This window comes from Acinonyx jubatus, chromosome A2 (genome assembly GCF_027475565.1).
Source record: "Acinonyx jubatus isolate Ajub_Pintada_27869175 chromosome A2, VMU_Ajub_asm_v1.0, whole genome shotgun sequence".
NCBI lineage: Eukaryota > Metazoa > Chordata > Mammalia > Carnivora > Felidae > Acinonyx > Acinonyx jubatus.
Genome location: NC_069383.1, coordinates 156,397,360 through 156,419,942, shown reverse-complemented (window position 1 = coordinate 156,419,942; position 22,583 = coordinate 156,397,360). Strand labels below are relative to the sequence as shown.

General features: G+C 56.4%; 1 protein-coding gene across 7 annotated transcripts in view; it reads right to left on the bottom strand.

Annotated features, from left to right (window-relative positions):
• CACNA1A (calcium voltage-gated channel subunit alpha1 A) overlaps positions 1-22,583 on the bottom strand; it is a 281,855-nt gene that overhangs the window by 21,918 nt on the left and 237,354 nt on the right. For all 7 annotated transcript variants that reach the window (XM_053219793.1, XM_053219790.1, XM_053219791.1 and 4 more), the window contains 9 exons: positions 20,879-21,016; positions 19,422-19,623; positions 18,222-18,386; positions 14,645-14,755; positions 10,891-10,974; positions 3,618-3,734; positions 3,186-3,251; positions 2,900-3,015; positions 1,096-1,246 (listed from right to left, as the gene is read on the bottom strand). In XM_053219793.1, coding sequence (XP_053075768.1) covers positions 1,096-1,246; positions 2,900-3,015; positions 3,186-3,251; positions 3,618-3,734; positions 10,891-10,974; positions 14,645-14,755; positions 18,222-18,386; positions 19,422-19,623; positions 20,879-21,016 — 1,150 coding nt within the window. The remainder of the gene's footprint in view (positions 1-1,095; positions 1,247-2,899; positions 3,016-3,185; positions 3,252-3,617; positions 3,735-10,890; positions 10,975-14,644; positions 14,756-18,221; positions 18,387-19,421; positions 19,624-20,878; positions 21,017-22,583) is intronic.

Sequence of the window (22,583 nt, the reverse complement as noted above, 5' to 3'; positions counted from 1 at the left end):
CCCCTCAAAAGACATGTTCAAGTCCTAACCCCTGGGAGCTGTGAGTGTAATCTTATTTGGGAAAAGGGTTTTTGTGATGTCGTCAAGTTAGGAACAGGTCATACAGGACCGGGGCGGGCCCTTGATCCCATCTGACTTCTGTCCCCCAAAAGAGAGGGGGGGACACGCACATGCACAGGGGAGAGGCCATGCAAAGGCAGAGGCAGAGACTGGAGGGATGTGGCCACACGCCAAGGGCCGCGTGGGGCCACCAGAAGCTAGAAGAGGCCGGGAAGGATTCTCCCCTAGAGCCTTTGGAAGGGGCAGGGCCCTGCCAACGCCTCGGTCGGTTTTAGCCTCCAGAACTGTGGGAGGATCAATCTCGGTTGCCACCAGTTTGTGGTCCTTTTTCACAGCAGCCGCAGGAAACCATCACCGTCTGCAACGGGCTAGGGGCAACGGACAACCACGGTGCTGGCACCCCCTCAGCGGTGCCAGGGGCAGCGGGGTGGGTCAGTACACCCTCTTTTCCTTTTACTTCCCCAGTCCTTGCCTCCCACAGCCAGTAATTCTTGGTGGCTTCGGGGTTTTCTATTTCTCTTTCAACCCCATGTAGCCAATCCCTGTATCAAATTTCCTCCACTGAAGACACCTAATACCTAGATGGTTTCTGTTCTTCTCACTGCTCCAGGGAGAGGGGAGAACATAACTAGCATCCTGTGTAACTAGACTGGCGGGGGGACCAGCTCTCAGCACCACTAGGCTTTCCCTCGGTATAACCCAGCCCGTCTCGGGTGGGGGAGATTCTGCCCTTCCCCTCTATCCCTGGGAACACTGTCAATGTCTGAAGGCACATTTGCTGATCAACAGCTGGTAGGAGACCGGGGTGGAGACCAGGGATGCTGCTAAACACCCCGCAGCACACAGGACAGAGAGTGAGCCAGCCCCAAGTGTCGACAGTGCTGACGTCGAGAAACCCCGGTGAACCTAATCCCCAGCTGCCTCAGAGACGCTTCGGAGGGGGCAAGTCTGTCACACAGCCATATTCCAGAGAAATCCGTGCCCCTGAGTGGGAGCCAGGTGAGGAAGCCCACCCTCACATGTCCACAGACTCACCAGAAACGAGCATAGGAAGATGAAGGAAACGAAGTAGAAGTAAGCAAATTCATTGCCACACTCGGGAGTCAGGATGCCAGAGTTCTTATCACACGGCTTCCCACTGAGGCAGGAAAGCATGATGTTGTGCCAAGCCTCCCCGGTGGCACTCCTGAGAACAGAGAGGGGGCATCAGGGACCTGGGCACCCAGTCCTGGACACTAATACCCCTCCCAGGGAGGCCGAGCACTGGGCTCTGGGTTGGACTGGCGTGAGTTCAAGTCCAAGGTAAAGCACCTTTTTTCTCTGGGAACTAACAGAGGTGATTCTCATCCTTTGGCTGTGCATTAAAGTTCACGGGGAGCCTTTCAACAATGCTGGCACCAAAGCCCCACTCCCACAGACTTCGTTTCAATTGGTTTGGGGTGGGGCCTGGGGATGTAGGTATGTTTTAAGAGCTCCCGTCCCTCCAGGCAGTAGTCACCTCTTCCTACCTTCTCCCTAGGTCTCTCTGTTCCAGGCACACTGGGATCCTTGCTGTCCCCAACCATGGCAGCCGCGTTCCTGCCTCAGGGCCTTTGCACTTGCTATACCTTCTTCCTGGATTGCCCTTCCTCAGATATCCACACGGCTTCCTCTGTCAGCTATTTCTTCCACATGTCACCTGCCTCCAGGGAGGCGTGACCTACCAGCCTCCGCTCCTTTAGTTGTTGCTGAATTAGAACTTTTTTTTATTGTACCCAAATATGTATAACATAAAATTGAACATTTTAGCTATTAATAAAGGTATAGTTCAGTGGCGTTCAGTACCTTCACAATGCTGTGCACCCATCACCACTGTCCACGTCTGGAATCTTCATCTCTTCCAAACTGGGAACTTGCATCCGTTAAGCATTAGCTCTCCACTGTCCAGTTGTGGAGCCCCTGGCAATATCTGTTTCCTCTGTTTCCTCTCTATGAATTTGCCCTTTCTAGGTACCTCCTATAAGTAGAATCACTCACTATTTGTTCTTTTGCGTCCACTTCCCTCTTAACCTTTTTTATCCCCTTCTAGCACTCTCCATCATCAGCTCACTGATTGCCTTTCTCCCCCATGGGAATAGAAGCATCGGGATGGCACAGACTATCTCTTTCTGCTTTGTTGCCAGGACCTTCTGCAATGCCTGGCACACAGTAGGTGCTCAGTAAATCTCTGATGAGTAAATGAAAGAACTCTAATGTGCAGCCAGGATTAAGAATCAAGCCTCAGGGTCTATAAGCCTCAATTTCCTTACCTGTCAGATGGGATTGCCGAGAATCCCCACCTCATAGGATGGTCAGGATTCAGTGAGGTAATGTCTGAAAATGCCTTCTGCACTTGTGTCCCTGGGCCTTCAGCTTCTGCCCAGCCAGTGGCCCTGCCGCCACCACTCCCCCCCCTCCACGCCCCCACAAGCCCAGCCCAACCCTCACTGGAACAGAAGAGGACACGCCCCCACCAGAAGAAGAGGGAGAGGACACGCCCCCACCAGAAGAGGGACAGGACACGCCCCCTACAGGAAGAGGACAGGCCCCCACCAGAAGAGGGAGAGGACACGCCCCCTACAGGAAGAGGAGGAAGAGGGCACGCCCCCACCAGAAGAAGAGGGAGAGGACACGCCCCCTGCAGGAAGAGGAGGAAGAGGACACACCCCCACCAGAAGAAGAGGGAGTGGACACGCCCCCTACAGGAAGAGGACAGGCCCCCACCAGAAGAAGAGGGAGAGGCCACGCCCCCTACAGGAAGAGGAGGAAGAGGGCACGCCCCCACCAGAAGCGGAGGCTGAAAGCGCGTCCCCTCTCTCACCTGAAGAGAAGCATGAGGGCCTGGAAGAAGGTCCGAAAGTTATTGTGCTCAGTGATTTGGAACTCATCCTCATCACTGTCCTCATCCTCCACGTCGATGCCGATGTTGCCAAACACCTGGGGAATCGGGGCGTGATGACCGGGGGCAGCCATGCCCTCAACGGCTCCAGGGAAACCCACTCAATCCCCATGGCGGTCTCTCCAAACTGGGTCCCCCTGACCCACCCTGCCTGAGGACGGTGGCCGTCCCAGGGGGGGCTCTGGGGACATTAGGGGTGGGCACTCACCTGCATCCCGATGATGGCGTAGATAAAGAAAAGCATGGCAATCAGCAGACAGACATAAGGCAAGGCCTGGTGGGAAGGAAGGCAATGAAGGAGAGTGCGGGGCGGGGGGGGGGGGGGGGGGGCGGGGGTTGCCTCTCGGCCACACCATTTCCCTCCCTTGTCCCAGAGCGCCACCCCACAGGGTTGGGTGGTCCCAGGCTGTGCCAGAGTGGTGCCAGGGCTTTTGGTGGGCCTCTTTGAGGCCATGGTGGCAGGGTATCAGGGGGATTCCCCTTGGAGCTCTCCAGCCGCCCCAGGAGCAGGCAGTCTAGAAAAACAGACTCTCAACAAAGTGCACCACACAGGCATTTCCACCCGATTTGTACTCTCAGCCAGAGCAGGGATGGGGGGGGGTATGATCTCCTCAGCCCCAGGCTGGCTTCAGGGGCTCACCTTGAAGGACTGCACAAAGGTCCAGAGAAGGATTCGGATGGTGTAACCCTGTCGGAGGAGTTTGATGAGCCGGGCAGCTCGGAAGAGGCGGAGAAAACTCAAGTTGATGAAGTTATTCTGGGGAGATGGAGAGAAAAAGGGTGACCATCCACCCACCCCCAGGGGCTCAGAGCCGTCACCACTCACAGAGGCCCCTACATGAAGCCAACCAACAGGAAAAGCAAGCCAGACCCCAAATAAGGAGGGAGAGAAAGCACTATTTAATGCAATGGTGCGGAGGAAAAAACGTCGAAAAGGGAACAAAGTTTGGGAGGTGGTGGGGGGGGGGATAGGGTGGGAGGAAGGAAGAGGCAACTCAAAAGCATAAACCCTCCCGGCCAGCCCCACCCGCAATGGGGAAAAGGAAAGAAAAAGGAAGGAAGAGAAAGGGACTGGGTGGGGTGGGGGTGGGGAAGAAATAACAAAAGAACAAGGAAAAGAAAATATATCCGAATCATCCAATCAGGAAAAAAATCGAGATGGTTTTTGTTTCTCCCAACAACCAAATGCACTGAGACGATAGGACACAAGCGGGTCAAGTTGCCGAATCCATCACACGTGTACGATGCACAAACACCAGGGCGGGGTGGGGGTAGCCAGCACGCTCAGGCCTGGCGGACATGTGCGGGTTCCCAGGGCATGTTACGCTCCGGGCCAGAAATGCATCTGTCGTGGGACTCAACGGGCACCTGCCCTGCCCTGCCCTGTAGAGCTGCCCACCCGCTCCTGCCCGCCCTGACCTCACCCCACGGCCAAGAGGAGCAGCGGCTTGAGCCAATCGGAGAAGCGAAAGAGCATCTTTTCTTACCCCCTTGGCGAGCGGGAATGGGGAGGACGGGAGGGAGCTGGGGCTGGTCGGCTGCAGGGCGAGTCCTCGCTGCCCGCTGAGTCGGAGAAGATGCATTTGGGGCCCTTTTCCCCCCTCTCAGGGATGGCTTCTCAGCTTCTGGGGCTGGGTGGAGTAGCTCGGGACCAGGCCTGCGGGAAGCAGGAAGTACGCAGCGCCCGTGGGTGGGTGAGCTGGCAAACAGCCCAGGCCCACCGAGGGGCCGGGGCTGGAGGTGGGGCCGTCCCTGCCCCCAGGACCTCCCTGGGTGGACCCTGCCTCAGCTCACGGGCCCCCTGTCTAGTCACTGCCTCTCCCTCCTCCCGCCCAGCCGCCGGGAGAACTTCCCAGGGAAGGGGGGGGTGGGCAGCCAACTGGGAGGGGAGCGAAGAGACCAGGCGGAGACCCCAGGGGGTGGGGGCGTGCCTGCTGGGGCCTCAGGGTCGCCGCTGGGTGGGGGGCAGGAAGCTCAAAGTCACAAATGGACCACATCTGGCTGACAGAGCTGTCTTGTCGGGCCTCGGCAGTTTGTTTTGTTCCGATGAAAAATAGTTGCCAGTGTTTAAAAGTCTGACTTCTCCCCCAAATCTGACTTGCTGGCAACCCTGGGTCTGCTTCCAGGTTGGCAAAAGTTAGCTGGGGCTCAGATGTGGCTGGCCCCCTGAAACAGGCCACACGTGCCCTCCAGGATCCTCCAGGATCCTTCCCAGTTACTGTGTCTTGCCTGTATCCGGCCTGGGAGCTGAGAGGCAGGGATGGGGGTCCGAGACATTTCTGGGGCTCCAAGAGGCCTCTGGATTTGCTGGCCCAGTCTAGGATGCCTCTGGGGACACATCAGTTGGTCCTTAGGCCTCTAGGACGGGGGTGGGGGCTGGGAGATCCTACCTTGACCATACTGGGCCCAACCACCGTGAGACTGTCCCAAGGGCTTCGAATACGCTCCCACACCCAGCTCAGCTGAGAGTCACCCCCTGTGCCCAGCTGACCTGACACCCAGCCCTGCCTGGCCACCCAGCTCTACCTGGGGACGGGGCCGATGGCCCAGGTGTCCCCAGCCCCTCCCGACCATCCCCAGAGTACAAGCCATCCCTTCACGGGGCGGGTCATAACATGGGGACTCTGCCCAGCATGCAAAAGCAGGCGGGCCCTGGAGCAGCCTCCGGGGGCTCAGGGTAGAGCAGGGGGGAGCCTGTCACCATGCGGGAGAAGCAAGGGGGTGTTGCAGGGAGACGCGTGCAGAGAACATGCTGCCCTTCTTGGAGCTGAGGGAGGAGACACATGGGGGAGGTAGGGGGTGGAGATGACAGGTCCAGGTGACAGGGTAGGGGAAGGAACTCATCTGCCCTCCATCTCTTCTTGGTTCTGCATCGAGTCCTTCAAGTGCTTGCAGAACTGGCGACTTTCCTCTTCCTAGCTCCCGCTTTTCCATCCACAAGCCCGGAAGGAGCAGCTATGCTGTCCTTCAAGGCTGCCCTGTGCTTCCTGGTTCAAGGGCGATGGGGTGGGATGCAGGCCCCGGAAGGCTTGTGGTGCTCAGGGGCGCGAGAGCTCAGAAAGACATGGGAACCAGCCACCTGAGGGCTCCAGAGAAATCCTGCCCCCGGCAGCCCCCACCTCAGCAGACTTTGCCTCTGAGCTCCAGACCCCATAACCACTCGCCTGACCCGACTTCTTCCAGGGTGCTCTTAAAGGCACCTCAGACCCGCCACGGCTGTGCTCTACACCTGCTCTCTTCTAACCTGCTCCTCTTCTGGCATTCCCTAGATTCTATCTCCCGGTTCAAGCCAGACTCCGATCTCTCCAGGTACCTTCCTCCCCCAGTCCAGACCCAGCCCATCCCCGGTCCCGGAGAAGCCCCTGCTCAGACGGCCAGTCCCCTCTCGCTGGGGATTCCCCCTTGCGGCCCAGCACCTCCCCCCCTCCACACCCCCCTCCCTCCCCGGCCGCCGGCTGCTGCCTCACAGCCTCGCCATCCTGTCTAATCACACTTCCAATGCTACCCCTGCTCTAAATGCTCCCCGGCTTCCGCTAGGCCCCAGGGGCTTATCCCCTTCCGCCCTCTTCATTTTTCCTGGGTCAGCCTTCCCTCCCTCTCTTTGCTCCAGCCACATCCCCTCAGCTTGCAGACCCCGACCCCTGCATGATTCCTCTTGACACAGGGCCTTTGCCCGTGCTGTTCTGGGCCTCAAATGCCCTTCCCCCCCGCTCTTTTGCCTTGTTAACACTGCTCATTCTTTAGCTCCGGACCCAGCTATAACTTCAGGTGGCTTTGAGTGCCTATTCGACCAATGCCCAGCTTTCCCACTTCGACCCGTGAGGCGGTGTCAGTGATGTTGCCACTCCACTTGGGGGCACCGAATTTGCAATCTTTCACCGTTTGTCTGGCGGATGACTGCATGTGGTACCGGTTGGGGGTGGGGAGGGGTCCTGGCGCAGAGATGCCATTCCGGGAGTCCTTCAACGGGGCTCCGAGGTGGCGGGCGTGGGGCGGAGGCAGATGGAAGGTACCAGAATGAGAAGTGAGCAAGGAGCTGAATCCGTGAGGCGACAGAGGAGGAGATGGTGTGTGCTGTGACAGGGCATGCGGGGGGGCAGGCTGGATGGATGTAACAGGGAGGGACAGGTGTGCGTGTGTGTGCGTGTGTGCCTGTCGTGGGCAGAGGAGAGAGAGGAGGAGCACAAGAACAAGAGAGGAAGGGAGAGAGAGGGCGCATGTGGGAAAGGGGCGAGGGTACCTGTGTGCCTTGACTGTGTGTACGGGGGCGGTTATGTGAGCACGTGAAGGCCGGGGCTCTGGGAGAGGGTCTCGTCTGGCCGGCCCGAGTCCTGGCCCTTCCGTGTTTCCCTTGTCTGGGAGTGTTTGCCTGCCTGCTGTCCGGCCCTCCAGCCTCCTTGGACTTGGGAGATTTACATCTCTAGAAAGTCACACCCACGGGCCTGGAGTTTCCCGGGGCCCAGGCCCCATGGAGCTGATCAGGGGGGGACAGGAGCGATGTCTGGGTGTTGCAGGGGCTCGGCGTGTAGGGACGCATGTACGGGATGGGGCGGGAGGCCCACCCAGCTGATGAGTCCTGCTGGAGCAAACCCTTTGCTTTGCAAAAGACGCAAACCAACCCACACAGAAAACCCTAACTCAGAGCCCAGTAAAAACGAGAGAGAGAGAGAGAGAGAGACTGCAGGAAGGAGGAGGGAGGGGGGTGGGCTGGGGAGACGGACAGACAAGACGGGGAAGGGGTGCTGGGGGAGGGCGGGATGCATCAGGCAACCCAAGTCCAGAAAGCCCAGGGCGGGACGTGCAGTGCTGGTACGAGAAGATGCGTTCACAGTTAATGTAAGGCATTTAGACTTCAGAAAGAAGTAAGACCAACCGGATTCTAGATGCAGATGTTGAAGATGGAGGGGGAGCGGGCGGGCGGGGGCAGTTGGGGAGGCGTGTTCAGCGTTTTTTAGGTTGATTTGTAACCAGTGCCAAAACACCAATGGGTTTCGGTTCCCGGGCGGGGAGTGGGGGTGGTGGGTTGGGAGATAGTCATTGGTGTATGAACACACAGACCATGTCATGGATGAACAAATGAATTTCATAGTGCATTTTGATTGGATGAGTTTTTCAGACGGCGTTGTGCCAATATACAGTTTAAAGAGCAGGCATGAAAAGAGACAAGACAAGAAACAGTCATTAACCATCGCACGCAGGGCAAACCCCCGTCACCCGGCCACTAGGGGGCGGCAGCTGAGGCCCAGTGGGCCTCCAGCCCTTCCCCCTCCCGCACAACCCTGGGGATCTGCCCTCCCAAGCGTCTGGCGCCCCCTGCCTCAGCCTGGCGGGGTTCTGGCCTGAGCCTGGCGGGCTTACCTGGGAGGCAGAGAGGGGTGGCTGTGGGCTCCTTGCCCCGCAGGGCAGGCCTCCCCTCAGCCCAGGTTGGGAGGAGCGTAACGTCCCGAAAGGGTCCACACACCCAGCCTCCACCTTCCCCTCCAAAGGATTCTGATCCAGGGCCCCGGGGGGCTGGGGTGGGGGAGGTGACCGGCAAACCCAAGTACAGTAGAAGGCCCACTGCAGACCCAAGGACGCTCCCAGTAATAATAGCAACAGCTGTAGCAGTAAGAATAACAACCGCCATTTGTGGACGATCTATTTCCTAGCAGGTTCTGTGCCAAACCCTTCACGTGGCTCGCTCACGCGTGTTAAAGGTTGCCAGCTCCTTCCCTAGAATGCCGGCCCTGTGGGGGCGGGCGTTCTTGTCTGGTCTGGCTTTGCTCACGGTCTCCAGCACCTACGACAGTGCCCGGCACACAGCAGGCGCTCAATGAGTGCCTACCAGATGCATGTGTGAACGTGAAGCTGGCAAGGACCCAGGGAGGTTAATTACAACAGTTACCGCCACGCTACAGGAGCAGAGGTGATGTAGGCTGGCAAAGTCAAACAGCTTGTGGGGAGGGCTGTTGGGCTCACTGAATAGCCCTGATGCCCTTCCCTGTCCTGCCAGTCCGGAGCCCGGGCCGAGGGGGTTGAGCCCTATGGACCGCTTACTCCTGGCCACTGGAGGTTTCAACTAACTCCCTCCACGTGCTCTGCGGGGGGTGCGGGGCCACCCTTCCAACCTCTCGTACTGGTTCAAAGCTGTCTTGTGCTCAGCTGGGTGACTGCCAGTCGGAGCTCTGGATCTCTTAGAGACTCAGGACCGAAGATGAGGCCGGGGCTCTGGTCCTCTGCCAGAGCATGGGGCCCAGGTCGGGGACACCCCCGCTGACCTCCCTAGAGGAAGGTGTTGGGGATGGGACGAAGGGAAGGGAGAATTTGTGGCTCAGTGGAGCTCAGGGCAAAGAGGTGTGGTCAGGATACCACTTGGGAGGGAGGTGCCAGGGGACCCATCAGAGAATGGCCTCCTTTTCTGTGTAGCTCTTTCGTCCCGTTGGCCTTCCAGGATGGGAGAATGGGTCCATCGACCCCTTTCTGCTGGGGGCTCTAATGGGCCACCCCAGGGCCACCCGTGAGCCTCAGGAGTTACCAGGTCTGGGTGCGTGCACGACCTTGGGCAGGTCCCTCGCTTCCCCGAGCGCTGGGCACTAGCTTCCTCATCTGTGAAATGGGGCAACACCCTCTTCCTCGGGCCACACCCCAACCAGGTGTATTCTCCACTTTTCTCTGCTTGTTCTGAGCACCTCCCCCACCCCCTGCTCCCTGGCCTTCTGGCTCCCTTCTGGCTAGGCTTGGCCAACGGGAAGCACTGGCAGGAGATGGAGGGCAGGGGGAGAGATGGGCTTGGGTTATTTCTCCCCTGATGCCCTGAGCCTGCTCTGGCCTTCCTCTCGGGCACAGGCTCTGTCCCCGCAGGTCCACGGCTCCTGCTGGGCGGCCCCTCCCCACCCCAGCTCAGATTTCCTCCCCGCTTCAGCACCTGGGCAGGTGACAGCTCCTCACGGTGGCTGGGTGCCCCGCGCTTTGCCATCCTGGTCGGCCCTCTTCCCCTCCTCTCTGTGAGTAGTCTCTGCTTTCCAATCCCTTCAGTTAAACCCTCCCAAAGGAATCCTTTTATCTACTGACCCCCTGACCTGTACCACGAGCTGATCCACGTGAATCGCTTGGCACTGTGCCTGCCACGCAACTAAGTCGGCCATTATTTTTACTGCTATTTTGATGAGGTCGATATCCCTTCCCACCCCTGGCTTCAACAGTCTTTGCCCTTTTTGCTCCCCTTGTGAGGATTTCCTACCCTCCCCACCACTTTCCTGAGGGCTCCCAGGCCTGGGCTTACTCGAAAATGGCCAAAGAGGGTATCTGAGATAGGAGCTCTGGGGCCCCGAGTCTCTCAGATGAGGGGGAAGGATGATGTGGCCTATGGGGCCACCACGGAGGTCTAGGGACCGCCCCCCTCCCCAAGCTGCAAGCCTCCCAAGCCTGGGGACAGAAGAGGGTGGACATCCTGGGGACCTAGGAGTGGGATCCCCTGTTGGCTCCAGGGCCACGGCTCCCTCCTCAACCTCCTTCCACGAACCAGAAGATGGTTAGTTCAAACAGAACGGACTTGAAGCTCGTTCTTTCTGGGTCCCCAACACTGTGTGGGGTTTGGGGGTAGGGCTCAGCCTTGGGATCCTTTAATTATCTCAATGCACTCATCCATATTATTGATTCAATGGTCAACAGCCGAGATGCAGGAAAGTTCACACTGCAGTGCTGGCCCCACACTGCTGTGGCTTTGGGCTCCCCCGTCTCCCTGAGCCGCCCTCCCGAAGGGCTGCCCTTGCCCCTGGGGTCCCCGCTTCTCCCTCTTTGGTCACAGTCAAGTGCTGGCCTGAGTCAGCTGTGGCTTTTGGGACCGCTGCTTTTGGAAGGTTCCCCCCCACCCCCAGCCACCCATTCTCCACCCAGCCAGGAGCTACCCAGAGAGAAGCTGGTGGGAAACTTACCCCAAACTCAGTCACGAGGATGTCGGTGATGCTGCCCAGAACAGTCACAAAGTCGAAGATGTTCCAGGCATCACGAAAATAATTCTAGAATGGGGACCCACAAGACAGAGATGCCAACACAGGGCTCCACGCCCGGCTGCCATGGCCGGCCCCGGGGTGCTGCTGATCAGCCCGAGTGCCCACAACACGCGTGGTCATTCAAATAGCAAAGTGCTGCTGTATGGGCTGCTTAATATCACCTGCTCTGAGTCCCCCTCCCTGGGACCCCCATGGCTCTCCTGGCCCCGGGGGGGCCTCCAAAGCCCGGTGTCGCTCTGCTGGAGAACGAGGGCTGTCCTTTGGGCTTGCCTGTCTTTTTGACACATCTGAGGGCTCCCTGAGACCCGAGATGCTTTTTAAACGATGTCACTGGGATCCTCACATGGACCCTCAGAGCAAAGGATTGTCACCCGCTTTACCCGAGGCGATGGAAGCTCGGAGTGGGATGCCGCTCACCTTCTGAGGTGAGCAGCACAGAGGTGAAGGGTCAGGACTGAACTCAGCTCGAGTCTAGGGTTTGTGTTCAAGACCGCACCTGCTACAGCATGCTCGCTAAGACAGTGGACTGTGGGTTCGAATCCCAGTTTTGTTACCATCCTGCTGTATGGCTGTGGGCCGGTGACTTAACCTCTCATTTCTTCCACTTCCTAATCTGAAGAAGGGGAAAGGTAACAGGGGCATGAAACGCCTTCGGGGCACGTGCCAGGCTGCACTTTCTGGTCCCCTTGCGGTTGGATGAGGCCGCCTGTGTCTAGTTATAGCCAACAGGTTGTGCGCAGAGGAGTATTTGTGAAAACATTCCACACCGTTTGAGCCCACGCCGAGCAGCACCTCTGTCTGAATCCAAGGGTCTGGTTCAAACAGACAGCCCTCCCCTCCAGGCTCAGTGGGACCCACACCGAACACAGGCTTTCTCAGCACCCTCACAAAGCGGGGGCCAGCTTGGGGCTCGCAGGTCCCCTTCTGACTGGTCTGTTCCTCCCCTGAGCGTCTGGCCCTGAGGCAGCCCCTCTGCCTCACAGAGAAGGACTCAGGCTTTGGAGCTGTGCTTTCCAGGCTCAAACTATTTTCAGCGCGTAGGAATGAAAGGGTCTCGGAGTTGGGACTGGTTGGGCCTTGGAGCCCTCTTCTGGAAGACAGGGGTATAACAGCAATCAGATAATGAATGTGAAGGGGGCGGGGGGGTTGGAGTTTGGCTATACAGCAGGTGCTCAATGAATGGATGCTCTTTCGTAATCATCTAAAAGGAATTCATGTTCCACTGGCACTTTTGGTATTTTGGCAGATGCTGCTGGGGCCCTGCCCACATCCCCTCATATTTCCCCTACACACCTTCCATTGCTCTGCCCGGGGTCTTTTTCTGGTTGCAAATTAAACGGCCCCCCCTGGGAGCAGCCCTTGATTATGACTGATGGGCCTTGGAAGATAAATATCCCGGCTCTCCCCTCAGGTGGAAAGAGGCGGCAGTATGTGCTCTCTGCTGCTTCCCGCTGGTCCTCAAGGGAACTGTGCCCCTTTTGCCCACAGTGGGAACTGGCTCCATTAACACACCTTGTACTGGCTGCCTTCTGGCTCCTGCCTCACTCCTCTGCCCCACACTGAGTTCCCTGGGTCTCCAGATAAATTCCTCCCACTCAGTCCTGATCTCAGGCTGTGCTTCTGGGGGGAGTCCAAATGAAGGCAACTTTCTAGGCGTCTGGCCATAGGCTTTAGCCCCTGGACGACAAGGGTCCCTCCCTCCCACCCCATTGCCTAAACTGCACATGGTGAACTTCACCCAAACCAGAGGGGGCGGCTCCACGCAGGCCCCTGGGGGATGGTCGGGGGCGGGGAGGATGGAGCCCTAAGCCGCTTCATTTACCAGAAGATCGACGGGGGTTACCAAAACCGCACAGCACAACTGGGCTGGGCAGGTCCCGCGTCTGAACCTACACCACGCTCCCTTCCGCCCTGGGAGGCCGGATGCACGGTACTCCTGTTTTGTGGATGTGGAAACAGGAGAAAAAGGCCATGTGCCTTGCTTGAGGCCACGCAGCTAGAAAGGGGTTTGCACCCTGATACGGGCACGCCAGAGCCTGACTGCCGCCCCCCTCCCCCCATACGTGTTCTGTGAGCCATCCTGGTGGCATCCCCAGGACCGAAATGCAGAGCCGGTGCCCTTGCCCTGGCTGCGGGGTGCCTCCCCTTTCTGCCTGTTGTTCAACACTAGATGCATCTTGGACTCCCCTTGGGGCACTCATTAAAGATACGGATTCAGGGGCTCCCACCTGACCAAGTGAGCCTGAACTTCCGGGGCTGGCTCTGGGGGATCATTCAATTTTAAGGCCTCATGGCGACCCTTCCTGGCATTTATGGGGCGCTCACTCCATGCCAGCCCTCACCCTCAGCCTTCAGGCACACTGGGGTTCGCAAGGGCTCTTCTGAGGAAGAGGCAGAGGACGAGCCCTCGCGATGGAGAGGTGAGGTGACACAGCCCGGATGTGAGTTGAATCAAGGCCTCTCTGGTGTCCAAACTAACACCCTTTGCCACCTTGGGAATCCAGCCTCCACCTCGCTGACAGCCTGGCGAGGCCACAGGCTGTGGGCCACTCTCCTCAGAGAGGTGGACAAAGTGGGTGGGCAAGAGGGAAGCATCCTGTTCTAAGTCTGAGCTTGGCCACTCACGGGGGACCCTCTAGAAGGTCCCATCACACACCCATCAGTTCAGTTCAGGCCTTCTTGGCTTTTTTTTTTTTTTGGGGGGGGGGCTGTGAACCTCCCTGGCCTCCTGGGAAGACCTTCTCAGAGGAAGCTTTGTAAATGCATAAAATAAAATACCCAGGATTGCAAGGGCACCTGTTACACCGAAATACAATTATCAAAAACTATTTTTAAACGGTGATCTAATGATTAACGCACTTCTTCATTAACACATGAAATAATTTCCGGCGGTAGGTTTGACGGTCACCGGCGTTCGAAGCAAGGCTGAACACGAACAAAAATTTGGAGGAACCTGCTGCCTCTGTCATGCGCTATGGAAAGATCTGATTTTTATCGGTGACACAGAGAGTACTGGTCACACTGCAGGGGTTGGTCTGCCTTCAAGATGGAAGGAAATGTTAACATCCAGTTAGCGGCTTGTGAAAACTAGAGACGTGATCTGCTCACGTCTAATTTCACAGCTCTCTCCCCCCCCCGCCCCCCCTTCCCCTGCACCCACGGATCAGTGGGCTTCAGGTTAAGACCACTTGCATTAGTCGGAGATGAAGACAGGCTAGGGGGCGACCAACTGCATTTAGAAAAGAAAAGCTCCGCCATCAGTGGAAGAGCCCGTGACGCAGGCAGAGACGGGATTTGGATTCTGGAAAACTTCACGTCGGTTGTCTATTTGTGCGTCTGGGTGCTGCCTCCCTCGCAAAAGGTACGCCTGACTGTGGATTGTGGTTAGAACGGCTGGGACACCACGGACTTGGCCCGGTCTGGATCTCAGTTTCCTTAAACTGGATGGTAATTGCCGCCCCCCCCACCCCCGCCCCCCAGTTTGGATCGCTCTGAGGAATGACGGCAAGTGCATGCGCCTGGCAAGGGCTGGGTCTCCTTGCTGTTACCTGGCAGATGCAGGAATGACTAACAAGGGTCTGTGGGCACTGGAGGGATGCTCAAGCTGCCGCTGGGGTTGGGGAGATCATCACCCACCATCCCCGACCCACGGCTCTAGCCCCAAGGCCGTACTTACCAGAATCCCGAAAGCCATGACTTTCAGCAGACATTCCAGAGAGAAGAGAGAGGTGAAGACGATGTTGAATACCCTCAAAGCGTTTTCATAAGCAACCGAGGCCCCGTAGAACTGGAGTAGAGAGGAGGAAGGACGCTGGGGTCAGCGGGCAGGGGGGGAGCTGGGGAGGCGGCTCTGTGACTGTCCTGTCCTGGGGCAGGCGAGACCTGGACACTGGGCTTCCCGACATGCTGTGGGAGGCGACCCAGGCCCCCCCGGCCAGCTGTTCCTGGGCTGGGCTAATCTTTTCACATCCAAACAAGCACTTTCTTGAGTCCCACCTTAGCACCCCAGATCCCAGGACTGCCTGTTTGATGCAGCTCCGGATGGAATGCAGGAGGAGGTCTGTGGCATCCTCTCTGCGGGATTTTCTTTTCTTTTCTTTTTTTTTTTTTTTTCAGATCTTTTATGTATTTATTTTGAGAGAGAGAGCAACAGCACAAGAACAGGGGAAGGGCAGAGAGAGAGAGAGTGAGGGAGAGAGAGAATCCCAAGCACTGTTAGGGCAGAGCCCGATGTGGGGCTTGAACCCACGAACCGTGTGATCACGACCTGTGCCGAAACCAAGAGTACGAGGCTTAACCCACTGAGCTGCCCAGGCGCAGCGCCCCCCCTTTTTAATCCTTAGCTGTGCACTCCCATGAGACTGCCCCCCAGAACACTTCCAGCACCCCCAAAAGTTTCCTTGCACCCTTTCCCAGTCAGTAACCTGCCCCAGATATAACTGCTACTCTAAGACTTCCTTATGAGGTCTTCTTGCCCAGACTATTTAATTATATTCAAATTTATAACCTTCAGCCCTGAGGACCAGGTTACAGGAGACACGGCAGGTGGGAGAAGTCACAATACCCCACGAGGAGACTAACGCACCCACAGGTGGGACAGTTTTCATTCAACTTATCTGGTTTCCTCAAAAAGTCAACAGCATGGGGCAAGAAAAAAAAAAACGGTATGGGGAAGATGGTGATTTAAAAGACAACAGCCAGGGGCGCCTGGGTGGCTCAGTGGGTTAAGCATCTGACTTTGACTCAGGTCACTACCTCATGATTTGTGGGTTCAAGCCCCGCGTCAGCCTCTGTGCTGACAGCTCAGAGCCTGGAGCCTGCTTCGGATTCTGCGTCTCCCTCTCTCTCTGTGCACCCCCGCATTTGTACTCTTTCTCCCTCTCTCTTAAAAGTAAACATGAGGGGCGCCTGGGTGGCACAGTCGGTTAAGCGTCCGACTTCAGCCAGGTCACGATCTCGCGGTCCGTGAGTTCGAGCCCCGCGTCAGGCTCTGGGCTGATAGCCTGGAGCCTGCTTCCGATTCTGTGTCTCCCTCTCTCTCTGCCCCTCCCCCGTTCATGCTCTGTCTCTCTCTGTCCCAAAAATAAATAAACGTTGAAAAAAAATTTAAAAAAAAACATGAAAAAATTAATAAAAAATAAAAGACAACAACCAGAGGCCATGTGTAGCCCTTTGGATCTTGGCTCAGAGAACAACCCATACTGTAAAAGATACTTTGGGGACAATTCAATACGTATCTTAGAGAAATCTTGTCAAGCATAAGAATATATAGGAAAAAAAAAAGAATATATAGGAATATTTCTTATTTCTTTTTTTTTCTTATCTCTTAGAAATACATACCGAAGAATTTAAGGTCAAAATATTGTGGTATCTTTAAAATAATTGGGGCGCCTGGGTGGCTCAGTCGGGTTAAGCGTCCAACTTCGGCTCAGGTCACCATCTCACGGCTCGTGGGTTCGAGCCCCGTGTCAGGCTCTGTGCTGACAGCTCAGAGCCTGGAACCTGTTTCAGATTCTGTGTCTCCCTCTCTCTCTGCCCCTCCCCTGCTTGCACTCTGTCTCTCTCTCAAAAATAAATAAACATTAAAATAATTTTTAAAAATCGACGAAATTGGGGCGGCTGGGTGGCTCAGTTGGTTGAGCGTTGGACTTTGGCTCAGGTCATGATCTCGGGGTATGTGAGCTCGAGCCCCCGGTCGCTCTGTGCTCACAGGGCAGAGCCTGCTTCGGATCCTCTGTCTCCCTCTCTCTGCCCCTCCTCTGTTCACGTGTGCAAGCGCCCCCCCCCCCCCTCTCTCAAAATAAATAATCATTAAAAAAACAGATGAAATGTCCAGAATAGATAGATCCACAGAGACAGAACACAGACTGGCAGTTGCTGGAGGCCGGGGGAGGGGGATGGGGGGCGGTGACTGCTCACGGGGACGGGTCCTCCTTTTGGGGTGATGAAAATGTTCTGGAAGCAGGGAGAGGTGATGGTTGCGCAGGGTGGTGACTGTACGAAACTGCCCCTGAATTGCACACTTTGAAATGGTTAATTATTATTATTTTTTTTAAAGGAGGCTCCATGCTGGACACGGAAGCCCACCTTGGGGCTTTAACTCGCAACCCTGAGTTGAGGTCAAGAGTCAGATGCTTGACCGACTGAGCCCCCCAGGTGCGCTTGAACTGGTTAATTTTATGTTATGTGAATTTCACCTCACAACAACGACAACCACAAAAAAAAAAAGAGAGAGAGAGGGAGAGAACAGATGAAGCCAACACAGAGCATGTTCCAAATGGGCACCTCTGGGTGACGGAGACCGGGTATTCAGGGACCCGCAGCAATCCCGGGGGATGCTGATTAGAATTTCAGAATCCTGGCCCCACCCCGGATCTGCTGGCCGAGAATCCACATTTTACCAAGATCCCTAGATGATCCGTGAACGCACAGCAGTTCGAGAAGCACTGTGCTGTACTATTCCTTTCTGTCTGTTTGGAACCGTTTAAGGATTATAACGATGGAAAGAGAAAAGAGCTTGCTTGCGGAGAAACGTTTCAAGCAAACGCAGGCACTGCTTTCTCGCCAATTCAAAAGTTGGCAGCTTAGGGACCGCGTGTTTTCAAAGTGCCGAGACATGTGCCCATGTCTTTGCCTGGACTTCCTCATTCAATCCTCACCCCCGCTCGAGGTCGGGAGGAAGGTGCCGTTATTATCGTCCTCGTTTCATTGACGGGGAAACTGATGCCTGATAGTTGCTGGCCCCTGGCGCCAAGTTAAATGCTAAGTCAAACAGCAGAGCTGGGCTTGAATCCTGCCCTTTGGTCTTTAGACCACAGGGTGCAAGGTCCTGGCTTTTCACCCGGAAGGGACTCCGCGGCCCCAAGGGTTGCAAGGTCCTTACCTGCCCCTCCTTTCTCATTTCACCCATCGCACGTTTCTTGAGGGCCTCCTGTTCCCTCACGCCCAGGGATGTGCCGAACCCCAGGAATTCAGGGCTGAGCGGGACTTGCCTGGCCCCTGTGGAGCTCACAGGCCGGTGGGGCAGACGGCTGGGCAACCCAACACCGACATTACGGCCCGTGGGAGAACCACTAGATGGGTGCCTCGTGCCGCTGCGGGAGGCCAGGGAGGGCTTCCTGGAGGAAGGTCCCCGCAGGTGACGTCGGAAGGGGCTCGGTCTGGGAGACTCGTGGCAGGCGGCTCCGCTCTGCCGGTGGGGGAGGGGGGGGGACGGGCGGCCTTGGGAGGTGTGGGCGGTGCTGGGGGCTCACCTTCATCATGAGCACGATGGTGTTGAGGGCGATCATGGCCATGATGGTGTACTCGAAAGGCGGGGACACCACGAACTGCCACATGCGATACTGGAAGCTTTGCTTGTTCTGCGGCATGTGTCGGGTCAGCGGTTTGGCACTGATGGCGAAGTCGATGCAGGCCCTCTGCGGGAGAGAGGCCGGCGGCTGGACACGGGGCACCCCCCCACCCCCCCGCCCTCAGGCACGTCAGCCGAGCCTGCCCCCACCCAGGATTCCTCACGCCCGCTGGGTCTTCTCGCCCGCTTCCTCCTGCCAACACCCGCGGTTCCCTAAGAAGTCGTCATCTGCGCACGTGGGATGCCATCAGCAACCCTGCTTTGCAGGCTCAGAGAGGCTGAGTCACTTGCCTGAGGCAGCACAGCTGCCAAGCGGGCCAAACCCGAACCTAACCGTTCTTTCCTACTGAGCTCTTTGCTTCGTTTCCTCCTTCCCTTCGAAGGACGGAGGGATAATGGCCATTCAGTGTGAGGGGCCAACAGAGCAGAGGAAGGATGCATTCCCAGGTCCTCCACCTGGCTGAGCTCGGACGGTTCTAGAAGCGCCAAGGGCCACATCTGTGCTCTCTCGGGAGGACTGGCGTTTCACTCACAAATATTCACCACCCTGCCCTCGGGGAGATTACACTTCGCCACCCCACGGACATCAGACACAGATGTGTGACTTCCTCTGGCTAGTGAGATGTGGATGGGTGGATGGAAGGGTCGCTTCCGGGCACAGATCCCCCCCCCCCCCCCCGAAAGTGCACAGTGGTTTGCCATTATCTCTTCTTGATCTGAAGTGTCTCGGAGAGCAACCAGAATAAAGGTAACGTGGACCAGAGCCGCCTGGACGTGCGGTGCTGGGCAAGAAATCAATCGATCCCTGTGTGGGCATCTGGCACTGAGATTCCGGACATGCTTGTTACTGTGGCATAACCTCGTCTGAACTGACTGATACATACACCTTCTTTCGGTGTGTTTTTCTCTGGGAACCCCATGAAGGGCGGCCCTACAGACCGAATGCTGCCTGGAGGATGCTGCTGCGCCCTCCCCAGATGCCCCCAGCAGCTGTTTTCTGGACGCACGCGTGTGCCTGTGTGTGTGCCTGCGATGGGGGGCGGGAGTTGTCAATTTTTAAGTTGTCAATTTTTAAGTGAAGGATGCAACTGGGAAGCGGCACCTCATTTTTCTCCAGGCTGTATTCCTCCATCATCTTGTCCCCCTGCTCCTGGAAGGTGATGATGATCAAGGCCACGAAGATATTGACGAAGAAGAAGGGGAACACCACGAAGTAGACAACGTAGAAGATGGACATCTCCATGCGGTACCCGGGGCTGGGGCCCTGGTTCTCAAAGGTGGCGTCCACGGAGTGCTTGAGGACCCTGGGAGGCGCGGAGCAGGGGGAGCGGGAAAGCGGGACAAGCAACGGGAATGGAGGGAGACATTAAAAGAAAACAACAACAAGATGGAAATAGTCGTTATTTTCCGACCCCGATTCCTGTGGTGATTTTACGAAGCCAGAAGAGTTCCCTCCTCCTTCGTCTGGGGGGAGTGTGGACAGCGCTCTCAGTTACCTCTCCCACCGCGTCCTGAGGGCTATTAGGGGCTAGAAATAATTTTATCTATGTCCTTGGCAACCCTCTCAGGGAGGTTATTACTGGCCCCGTTTTGCAAATGAGGAAACTGAGGTTTGGCAGTTTAAAGTGGCCTGTCGAAGTTCACCCACTAAGGCCTGGCCAAGTTGGGATGGGAAACCAGGCTGGTGGGGATGGATGGGAGGGTGTATGGGAGTCATGGAGGCACACACCTAAGTGCGTGTGTGCTGGGGGGGGGGGGCATTTAAGCACAGGTGGTGGTGCTGGGAAGGTGTAGTGGGGATGAACATGGGAGTGTGTGTCTGCAGAGCTGCTCTGAACAGCTGCACAGGTTGTGCACTGCTCAAGGGCTCTGTGTCTCAGGGGTGCCATTCGTACTGGAGACATGATAGATTTGTGCATTTATAAGGACAACTTTTTGGCAGGTGGCCACGAAGTACCTTATTTGAACAAAATCCTTCGGTACATTCCGACAACATTCTGACAGATGGAAGTGAAATCTGTTGAGGAAGCGTTGCCGAAAACATTTGCCCAAAGGTGCCGTATGGGCTAGCACTGGCCCCGTGTGCATGGGTCCGGCCCTGGACTTGCACAATTCAGCCTCACCACAACCCTGACTGGCCCTGTCTGGGTGAGGAACGGTCCCGTGGTCAAAGGCACTTGGAAAATGCCACGTCCAGGCCTTGTCCTTGGAGATCTGTGCTCACCAGCACAGAAAGGGTTAAGAGGACGTGCCTGCCTGCGTCCACGGAGCCCTTCTGCAAATTAGAAACTGCACCCCATCTGGGAGGGTGCAGGGCCCTGACTCTTAGGGTTTGGCAAACTGCACGGAGGGAGGCCTGCGTTTCGGCCCCAAACGAGCCCAGGCTGCTGTTCTGGTGACGGGGCCCCTCGTGCACCCAGCGGGGTCTCCACCTCGGGAAGCCGGGAGCAAACCCCTCCTGGTCCAGGCCTTTCTCAGTGCTGGGCTCTCAGACCCTTCCCCATCCTGCTCCCCGGGGGCCCCCGACTCCCCCGTGGCGCTGTCTGGTGGGCCACTTACTGCGGCCAGCCTTCTCCCGTGGACACGGTGAAGAGAGTCAACAGAGCCCAGAGCACGTTGTCATAATGGAACTCATACTTCTTCCACTGTCTGTCCCGGGCCTTCACCTCGTTCTTCTCGTACAGGAGGTACTTGCCGCTGATGCAGAAAATAGGGGCCGTTACTCAACGGAGGAAGGGGAGCCTCATCTTTGGTGACCAGAGGTCAGAGGACGAGGAGGACCACCAGCCCACACGGCATCCCTCAGCCCAGGGGGTGGAAGCCCCCCGTGCGGCTCTCTGATGGACGTGCGCGCCCCCTCGGAGGTCGTCAGATGAGGCCACGACCCCTGCTCCCAGCGGGAGAGCTGACTCAGGACCCAGCACTGTCTTCCAACATGAAAACTTCCAGTCCTGCGGGGGGGGGGGGGGGAGCCTCAGGCTTGGGGGGTCGCTGAGCAGGGAGAAAGACAGGAACTTTTCTGGGTCCATCAGGCCGAGGGGGACGGGGGCTGCTCCTTTTTAGAGCAGCGATACAAGGCTTAGCCCCAGACCCGTGGCCGAATGGAGTCCTTCCAACGTCAGGAAACAGCCTCCGAGATAACGACAGGCTGCCCGTAACATTTTACACGGCGACAGCATATACTGGGCACGTCGGTAAGGGCCTAGCGATTTCCATCATGAGGGGGTGCCCGGGTGGCTCAGTCGGTCAAGCGTCTGACTTCAGCTCAGGTCATGATCTCGCGGTTCATGAGTTTGAGCCCCGCGTCGGGCTCTCTGCTCTCAATGCAGAGCCTGCTTCACCCAGCTCCTCTGACTCCCTCTCTTTCTTTTTTTTTTTTTTTTTATTTATTTATTTATTTATTTATTATTTATTTATTTTTTCAATATATGAAATTTATTGTCAAATTGGTTTCCAAGTCTCCCTCTCTTTACTCCTCCTCCACCCTCTCTGTCTCTCAGAAATAAATAAACATAAAAAAAGTTAAAAAAGAATTTCCATCATGAAGATGATCCAAAGACAGGCGGGACGGGACTCCAGGCCCGCAAGTTCTCGTCCACAACTCCAAAGTCTAGAAAGTTCTGAAAACCAAATATTTTCCTCTTTCTCGTCCACAACTCCAAAGTCTAGAAAGTTCTGAAAACCAAATATTTTCCTCTTAACTCAGAGGGTGAACGTTATGGCTTGCAGACTGAATCTGCACCTGTTTCTGTACGGCCCACAAACTAGGAACGGTTTTCTACGTTTCCAAGTGGTTGAAAGCAAATCGAAAGAATGCATTCGTGACAGATGAAACTTACACCGACATTCAAGTTTTCGTTTCTAGAAATAAAATTTTAGGGGAGCCTGGCTGGCCCAGACGGAAGAGCATGCGACTCTTATCTCAGGGCTGTGAGTGAGTTCAAACCCCACATTGGGTGTAGAGATTACTAAAAAATAAAGAAATAAAAAATATAGAAATAAAATTTTATTGGAACCTTTGTTTATGTGTTGTCTGGCTGCTCTGTGTCATTTTTTTAATGTGTATTTATTTTTTAGAGAAAAAGCGGGGGGCGGGGGGGGGGGCAGAGACAGAGTGTGAGTGGGGGAGGGGCAGAGAGAGAGGGAGACACAGAATCTGAAACAAGGCTTCAGGCTCCGAGCTGTCAGCACAGAGCCTGACGCGGGACTTGAACCTACAAACCGTGAGATCATGACCCCAGCTGAAGTTGGACGCTTAATCGAC